Source organism: Ahaetulla prasina, chromosome 14 (genome assembly GCF_028640845.1).
Source record: "Ahaetulla prasina isolate Xishuangbanna chromosome 14, ASM2864084v1, whole genome shotgun sequence".
NCBI lineage: Eukaryota > Metazoa > Chordata > Lepidosauria > Squamata > Colubridae > Ahaetulla > Ahaetulla prasina.
The window spans coordinates 15,362,025-15,371,200 of record NC_080552.1 but is presented as its reverse complement, the minus strand read 5'-3'; the positions used below and the strand labels follow the sequence as shown (position 1 = coordinate 15,371,200).

Below are 9,176 nucleotides of genomic sequence, written 5' to 3'. Positions count from 1 at the left end.
GCCCAGCCTCTTAAAAATGACACCTTATGGAAGCCTTTTGATGGCGCAGGAACCATATATTTCCGCCTCGTTTGTGCATTTGCAGAAGCCCAGAAGTAAATCTAGAAACTTGGAAGATGCTCCTTCAAGCAGACTTCAACATATATCGCCAACGGGAGAATAATGTGCGCGTACCGTGTTTCCCCGAAAATAAGACCCTGTCTTATATATTTTTGAACCCTGAACTAAGCGCTTGGCCTTATTGCCATGCGCTCAAAAGCCCGATTGGGCTTATTATCAGGGGATGTCTTATTTTGGGGGGAAATAGGGTACATAATGGATAGCACGATACTGGTTTGTCTCTCCACCCCAAGAATTAAAAAAGCATTTTTGAGCATCCATCGTTTCCGTGGAAATGAAGTTCTACCTGCTTGAAGGCAACAGAAATGAAACAGAGTCATTGGCCCAAAATATCCCAGCTACGTTGTGATTTAAAGTCTGGAGGTTCCAAATCAAATTTGAAGAGGAGATTTATAATGGAAACAGGCGCTCAACCTTTCCTCGCCCACGGTGTTTTCTCGCTATTTCAGCGCGAATGTCAACCTGTAAATTTGGACATGGACAAATAAAGGAAAATAGAGTTTCAGTTCCAAATATTGCTGGCAGGGGTGTCCAACCTTGGCAAATTTAAAACCTGTGGCAAATTTAGGACCTGGGGATTTCAACTCCCAGAATTCCCCCAGCCAGCCATGCTGGCTGGCTGGAGGATTTCTGGGAGTCGAAGTCCACAAGTTTTAAAAGTTGCCAAGGTTAGATATCCTTGGGCTACAGAGAAGGCTGCAAAATCATTTCAAGCCCTTTAACCTTGATCTAGCTTTCATTTTAAAAGACTAGACTGTTTTTAAAAATAGACAAACTTTTCCGTAACCCGCAATTCAACCGTTGGCACCAAGAGCCTAAAGCGAAAACCGTTCTTGTTCAGTTTAAGCAAAAGATGGACAGCCATCCACTGGCAGGTTTAATTCCATATAAGGTTTTCATCCAAAGAGGTTAAGCAGCATTGACTAAAAAGCTGGAAACTTTTCAGTATATAATCTCACCGTTCTAAGCATTTATCCACTCAGGTCTGTGGCTTCTCCATTCATTCGGATTGAATGGGCTGAAACTGGTTTAACAACCGTTTCGGTGAGCGCACGCTTTGCCTAATGTGCACTTTGCCTAACGCGCTTGCACGCAGCGTTCAAAATACAGCAATTTGAAGCTCGGCTGCTTACCTTCTAAGGCAGCCCCAATAAGTAGAACAGATTTCAGCTGAGCCGCACGAACCAGCTAGCCAGAAAGAAGAAAATATAGGACAGGATAGGGAAGGGTGGATGGGTGGGGCCAGCTGATCATCGGGACTACCAGTTCGTTCGAATTGGCAGCAACTCACCACTGGATTGATACAAAGCCATTGACTTACTGCCTGACTAATAGTTTGGAGGGCTGGAATAAGGCGAAGCAATTCTTTGTCTTGACGATCACCCTGCCACTCAGGGACCACGATCACATTGGACATCTACGAGGAGACAAGAACAGTCATTTGAGGCCAAGCGTCAATCAGAAGCACTCGAGTGTTGTAATGTTTGGGCAGGCAGATGAGTGGTCCTTGGTGCTCTCTGAGCTTGGTTGCTTTCTTGCAGGTGTTTCATGACCCAAGTAAGTAACATCATCTCTTCTAGAAGGGGTTTGCAGAGTGGAGAAAGGGAATGGGAAGAGGAGGAGGAGGAGGAGGAGGAGAAGTAGAAGGAAAAGAAGGAGAATGAGGAGAAGCAGAAGGAGGAGGAGGAGGAAGGAGAAGGAGAAGGAGAAGGAGAAGGAGAAGGAGAAGGAGATTATTGTGATGTTCTTGGTACTCTCCAAGCTTGGTTGCTTTCTTGCAGGTGTTTCATGATCCAAGTAAGTAACATCATCAGTGCTAGAAGTGGTTTGCAGAGTGGAGAAAGATTGAGAGGAGGAGGAGAAGGAGAAGGAGAAGAAGAAGGAGAAGGAGAAGAACGAAGAAAAGAAGGAGGAGGAGGAGGAGGAGATTGTAATGTTCTTGGTGCTGTTTGAGCTTGGTTATTTTCTTGTGGATGTTTCATGATCCAACTAGTAGCATTATCAGTGCTAAGAAGATTATTGTGATGTTCTTGGTGCTCTTTGAGCTTGGTTGTTTTCTTGTGGCTGTTTCGTGATCCAACTAGTAGCATCATCAGTGCTAGAAAGTAGTGGGGTTTGCAGGGAGGGGTAAGAAGGACTTGGTTGTTTTCCTGAAGACGTTTCATTATCCATCAGTGCACTGATGAAGTTAGTTAGTTGGGTCATGAAACGTCTGCAAGAAACCCACCAAACTCGGAGAACATCAAGTATCTTATTGTTTTGTGTACTTTGTTTATTATTTATTGTTATTGTCCATGCCCGCCCGGTCACCTGACCACCAAGCCACACCCACCAATTAAGCCACACCCGCAGAACCAGTAGGGGAAATTTTTAGATTTCATCCCTGAACAGTATCCTGTCTTGTCATGTTGGAGTACCACACCTTGGTCATTACCTGGTAAGGAAACGCTTGCAGGCAGGTTGCAACCGCCACAGTCCTGTCTAAATCTCTTTCCACTACCGACAGGTCCTTTACATAGGAACCATGGCTACAGAGGCAGTCCTCTTGAGATAGCTGGTGCCTTGGAAGAAAACCAGAGAGAAAGATAAACTCATCGGTAGCTCACATTTCAATGAACAAGGACATACATTCAACTTTGCAGCTACTAAGATTGTTGGCTGAATAGGAACAAAAATAGCCAGGGACATTATTAGAGCCTGGGAAACAGGCCCCTTGTCAAGCTACAGGAGTGCTAATGTACCACCAGCTTATCAGGTACTTAGGAGCTAAGGACAGGCAGCACAAGAGAACAACAACCAACAACTTAATAACCAGCCATCTACACCTCAATTAACAAGTAAAAGCCACATACAACCAGGCACCACATAAATACTACACATGGAAGTGTAGCTCTGTTGGAGCTCCTACGCTTTGGAATGAACTTCCCCCTGGTTTACGTCAAGTTTACATCAAGTGCCTGATCTTCGGACCTTTCGCCGTGAGCTGAAAACGCACCTATTTATTCAAGCGGGACTGGACTGAAATTTTATTGGGGTTATTTATATTTTAAGATTTTAAATTGTTTTAAAATTTCGGCCACATTATAATATGCTTTTTAATTTCTCTTAATGTTTATATATTGAATTTTACTTGGCTGTACACCGCCCTGAGTCCTTCGGGAGAAGGGCGGTATAAAAATCGAAATAAATAAATAAATAAATAAATAAATGGAACAGCTCAGTGCACACATTGTGGACACAGAGAGAGAGAAGTGCTCTGAGGATGGATTCCAGCATGAATCCAAAAGCTCAGAAGACTAAACCTCTGGTCTTGTTGACCGACCCAGATTGGATCCCGCACAGGCGTGCTATTCAGCAGGTTCTGACAGGTTCTGGAGAACCGGTAGTGGAAATTTTGAGCAGTTCAGAGAACCGGCAAATACCACCTCTGGCTGACCCCAGAGTGGGGATGGAATGGGGATTTTGCAGTATCCTTCCCCCTGGAGTGGAGTGGGAATGGGGATTTTGCAGTATCCTTCCCCTGGAGTGGAGTGGGAATGGGGGTTTTGCAATATCCTTCCCCCAGGAATGGGGAGGGAATGGGGATTTTGCAGTTTCCTTCCCCTGGAGTGGGGAGGGAGGGGAGATTTTGCATTATCCTTCTCCTGCCGCGGCCACCAAGCCATGCCCACAGAACTGGTAGTGGAAAAAAATTGGATTTCACCACTGATCCCACAACATTATCGTGGGATGTATATTTGCCTTCCTTTGTAAGGGAGACAAAGCTGAAGAGCATCCAAGAAATTCAACCTTCTTCAGATCTTATCTTGTCCCATAATTTGTTCCAAAGCCTTCATCACCTGATTAGCTTCCTCTGTGGTCCAAGGACCTTCAACATTTGATCAGCGTAATCTTGCTTGGCAGTGGTGAATACAAAGATCTAAAAGGAAATAGCAAGAAGGATTTCTCAGAAGGTTGTGGAGTATCCAGAGTAATTCTTTGACACTAGGTTGGTACTGATGATTGATTATAAGTAGAGAGGCCAAGACACGTCTTTCCTCAAACTCTTTGCATTGCTGAAGATGAAGATGAAGGTTAGCTAAAGAATTGGGGATCAAAATAGTTTAGCAAGTGATAATAATAATAATAATAATAATAATAATAATAATAATAATAATAATAATAATAATAATAATAATAATAATAATAATAATAATAATAATAATAATAATAATTTAATTTGTATACCGCCCTTCTCCCAAAGGACTCAGGGCGGTGAACAGGCAGAATAAAACAACAGTCAAATACATACAATAAAATATCAATTAAAAAACTTATTAAATTTAGCCCGAAAGTGATCCACAGAGGATATCCAACTACTCATTTGCCTTTATCAGAGAGCTATAAAACCATTTTAAGGATTGTTTTATGTCAGGTCCTGATTGTGGGTGGGCACAAGATGCTTGTGTGGAGCGTCTGGACCTATAAAATGTTATGTAGAATCTCATAATGTTCAGTTGAATGTCTAGCTTTGGTTTGTCTGCTTCAAGGCAGGAGAACTACCGTATTTTTCGGAGTATAAGTCACACCGGAGTATAAGACGCACTAGTTTTTGGGGAGGAAAATAAGAAAAAAGATGATTGGCAGGCGGATCGGCCTCCTGAAATACCCCCAGTCAGCTGTTCCCAGAGGTGAATTTTAGCAACAGGTTCATTGGTTGTGAGCTCTGTGCCTTGCTTTTTTTTTTTTTTTTTTTGCTTTTTTTCCTGCCTCTGAAACTGCCTCTGAAACTCTGCTTCAGAAAAAAACTTTTTTTTTCTGCCTCTGAAAGCCTCCGAAACAGTTTCAGAAAAAAAGCCTCTGAAACTCTGTTTCTGAGGCTTTTTTTTTTTTTTTTTGAAGTTCTGTTTGGGGGCTTTTTTTCTGAAGCTTCCTTTCTGATGCTTTTTTCAGCCTTTGAAATCTCCATTTGAGAAACTGGGCAGGGCTACATTCGGAGTATAAGACGCACCCAGATTTTCACCCTCTTTTTGGGGGGAAAAAGGTACATCTTATACTCCAAAATATGCGGTAACTGCATCCTGTAAAACAGGAAGATGTTGCTAGCTTCTAAGTTCTACTAGTTTAGTTTAGTTTAGTTTAGTTTAGTTTAGTTTAGTTTAGTTTAGTTTAGTTTAGTTTAGTTTATAGTCATTGCACCTCATACAATGAAATTAATTGCCATCTTCAGTGTACATCATACATAAGAAAACTATAAAAATAAAACAAAAACACACATCCTTCACATTCTATACCAGTGATTAACCTTTTCGGCACCGAGTGCCAAAACTGGAGTGCTTACCTCATAGATTTTGGCCAGGGCTTCTAGAAATTCAGGAAGGTGTGGTCTCAGCTTTATCGAAACCTCAAAGACACAAGAGTTAGGAAACTGAAATGAGAGGTCAGTTACCATATTTTTCGGACGCACCAGAGCATAAGATGCACCTTAGTTTTTGGGGAGGAAAATAAGAAAAAAGATGATCGGCAGGTGGATCGGCCTCCCGGAATACCCCCAGTCAGCTGTTCCCAGAGGTAAATTTTAGCAACAGGGTCGTGGTTGTGAGCTCTGTGCCTTGCTTTTTTTTTGCTTTTTTTTCTGCCTCTGAAACTTCTGAAACTCTGTTTCAGGAAAAAACTTTTTTCTGCCTCTGAAAGCCTCCGAAACAGCTTCAGAAAAAAAGCCTCTGAAACTCTGTTTGGGAGCTTTATTTATTTATTTATTTATCAAACTTATATACCGCACCATCTCCTGTAGGACTCAGGGCGGTTCACAGGCATATTAAAAACAATATAAAACAATATAATAAATAAACATTAAAACCCAGTTAAAACTAAATATTATCATAGCCTGATCACTAAAAAAGTAAAAACCAGTAAAACCCCCATTAAAATTTAACTGCCTTATAAACATTTTGTTCTTATGCTAGTCCCGCACGCTGAAATAATAGAGTCTTCAGTTCACGTCTGAAGGTCCGGAGGTCGGGGAGTTGTCGTAATCCCGGAGGAAGCTCGTTCCACAGGGCTGGTGCCACCACAGAGAAGGCCCTCCCCCTGGGGGTCGCCAACCTACATTGTTTGGTCGACGGCACCCTGAGGAGGCCCACTCTGTGGGAGCGCACAGGTCGTTGGGAGGCAATCGGTGGCAGAAGGCGGTCTCGAAGGTATCCCGGTCCTAAGCCATGGAGCGCTTTAAAGATGGTAACCAAAACCTTGAATTGCACCCGGAAGACTACCGGTAGCCAGTGTAGGCCGCGCAGGATAGGTGTTATATGGGAGCAGCGCAGTGCTCCCTCTATCACCCGCGCGGCCGCATTCTGGACTAACTGGAGCCTCCGGGTGCTCTTCAAGGGGAGCCCCATGTAGAGAGCATTGCAATAGTCCAGGCGGGAAGTGACGAGGGCGTGAGTGACCGTGCGTTTTCTGAAGCTTCAATTCTGATGTTTTTTTCAGCCTCTGAAACTTCCATTTGAGAAGCTGGGCGGGGCTACATTCGGAGTATAAGACACAGCCAGATTTTCACCCTCTTTGTTGGGAGAAAATGATGCGTCTTATACTCTGAAAAATACGGTAACTCCCAACACAATCCAGAAAAACTCATAATGAGTTCAAAGGATTTCTAATTGCTGATAATTGAACTGAGATTATGAAAATAGAACTACTTGACTACTTCCAAATTAAACTCTCCTTTTTCATTCTAAACAAAGCAGTCATTTTATTGTCCAAAAATGCCCAAGAATCTTGAGGCCTTAGAGATTTTGCTTTGTAGCATACTAACTCCTCTATCTTTTTTTTTATTAGAATTTTTATTTTTAAAAAAAGATTTGTCACAGTGCACACAGTGTGACTGTGTGAGGCAACCCAGGAGCAAATACAGTAAACAGAGGTTTGTCGTTAAATAGTGGTTTTATCTACAAAGAATATATACATACACATACTTTAGTCAGACCTCAGACAAACAGCAATCAGCAATTACAGCAATCAGCAATTACAGCACAGAAACACACATGGAGAGAGCCATACGCCCCGACAGGGCCTCTTCTTATTACAAGCTCTTAAAGTGATATCAGCCCAAAAACCTTGCTGAGTCATTCCCAGCTTTACATCATCGTAGCAGCCGGTCAGCTCTCAAATCATTACCCTGACAATAAGCTATCAAAAAAGGAATGTGTCTATGTTGGTATAAGCACTAGAACTAGCCTAGAACTCACAATCTCCTGGTTTCTAGTCCAGCACCTTCAAAACCACACCAGGTAAGTGCTGTCCTATAATCTGAGAATTGACTACTAAAGACAGAAAGACAAATCCACATTGCTTTGAATAATGTCAGAAGGCAACTATGCACCTTTTCAGAAACGTTCTCCGGCTGGGGCCTCATGTACTGTTAAAAATGGACCTCCCTCTCCGTAGATACTAACCTGATAACATCTATCCTGGAAAGTTGTGGTGAATGTTGAGGCGTCATCCCATACAGCTGTCAAGGAGGACAATGCTAGAGTCCCTTCCTGCAGAAAATACCAGTGAAAACAAGGCTGAAGATTCAAACACAAACTGGTGTTTTGCATAAGAGTCTCATGTAAGAGAGACCTTCAGCGCAGGAGATCTTTGAGTTAAGACACCTCAAAAAGCTGGAAAACATCTTTGACTTGTGACAGCAAACTTCACGCTCTACAAACCGCTAGGTCGCTTCTTGCTAGCTACAAAACATCTCATCAGTCTCCAAAAGAAAGAGGAAAAACTGACCTGCCCAATGTGGTTGGAACTAGGAAGAAGAGTTATAAACCTGGAGTGAGACCAACAAATTCTACGATCTTTCCCATGAAACAAGTGCAAAGCAAGTTTTGTGGAGATAATCTTATTATGTAACAGTCAACTCATAAAGTATCCCTGGCCTGCTCTCGAGTTGCCATAGGCAAGGGGGATGGGAAACCAAGAAAGCCGCCGGCAGCCAAAGACAGGAGTGCATTCTAGCCATATCTTTCTCAAGGCTGTCTCCCAGGGTTACCTACATAGATGCCAGAGGGGAATCTACAAACCCCAAAATTGCTCCATGGGGCGAATGTGATTGATGACACACCCTGGGGGAGAGGGGGAAACAGGGTCATGATTAGGGCCATAAATTACATGGGTTCAGAGTTGTCTTCATTTGAGAACGTGCCGAGATGGAGCTCCTAATAAATAACTGTATTTTCCTAATAAATAACTGGATTTCTTTTGAAGCTTGGCTCGAGGCTCATGATTTAATTAGGGCATCTGTTGGAACTCTGACAGCAACCTTCAAAATAAAGGATTCTGGCTGTATTTTATTTAAAACAAGTTGTCTCAAATCCTGACTCTCAAAGTACCTCATCTCAAGTCAGTTTTTAGACTTGATTACATCCAACAGGCAAACCCTAAATGAAAGCTGAAGGGAAGAAGCTCATTCCCCTCATTCCCCTCAAGATGCTTCAGATGGTTTGAAGGGATTTACCACTTCCAAGACGAGCGTATTCTTTGGGGTCCGACGCATCTTCCTTGGTACGCTTCTCTGAAGTTTCTGAATGACTCTTGTTGGCTGGGTAAACCTGGGTCAACAAAGAAACCTGGGTCCTCAACTAGAATATGTTGTTTTCTCTCAAGCTTATCTTGTTGAGGTCCACCACCATTGTTTAATAAGCTATAGTTAAAACATGGTTTGCACTGATCCATCCCAATGAGTAAATGACCAAGCAGTTCTTCAGCATTTCACAAAGAACATTCTCCATCTTCTCTGGAGATGGGAGGGACTCAGCTAGGACATTATGCATGCAAAAAGCTAGGTGACATCTCCCTACATCCTCCTGTCAACTCGCAAAGCATCCCTGGCCTGCTCTCGAGTTGCCATAGGCAAGGGGGATGGGAAACCGATAAAGCAGCACGGCAGCCAAAGACAGGAGCACATTCCAGACATATCTCTCTCAAGGCTGTCTCCCAGGGTTACCCACAGCGGCCGGAGGGGAGTGATCTCTACAACCCGCAAAATTACTCCGTTGATGAATGTGATTGATGACACACCCTGGAGG

General features: G+C 42.9%; 1 protein-coding gene across 1 annotated transcript; it reads right to left on the bottom strand.

The window, feature by feature from the left end:
• Positions 1 to 446: 446 nt before the first annotated feature.
• Positions 447 to 8,696, bottom strand: LOC131185027 (CTD small phosphatase-like protein 2-B). The gene is made up of 7 exons (XM_058157080.1): positions 8,606 to 8,696; positions 7,554 to 7,640; positions 5,441 to 5,503; positions 3,960 to 4,039; positions 2,555 to 2,681; positions 1,442 to 1,537; positions 447 to 582 (listed from the first exon to the last, which is right to left on the bottom strand). Exons 1-7 carry the CDS (start codon positions 8,642 to 8,644, stop codon positions 511 to 513), a joined length of 564 nt encoding a protein of 187 aa, XP_058013063.1. The 5' UTR covers positions 8,645 to 8,696; the 3' UTR covers positions 447 to 510.
• Between the last annotated feature and the right edge of the window lie 480 nt (positions 8,697 to 9,176).

What these genes read in the sequence shown, in the direction of transcription:
- LOC131185027 (XM_058157080.1), bottom strand. Translation starts at nt 8,644, where the DNA reads ATGCGTCGGACCCCAAAGAATACGCTCGTCTTGGAAGTG. An exon ending in TCCAGGATAGATGTTATCAG is followed by an intron (nt 5,504 to 7,553) that starts GTTAGTATCTAC and finishes TGTGTCTTTGAG; the next exon opens with GTTTCGATAAAGCTGAGACC. An exon ending in CCCTGGCCAAAATCTATGAG is followed by an intron (nt 4,040 to 5,440) that starts GTAAGCACTCCA and finishes ATTTCCTTTTAG; the next exon opens with ATCTTTGTATTCACCACTGC.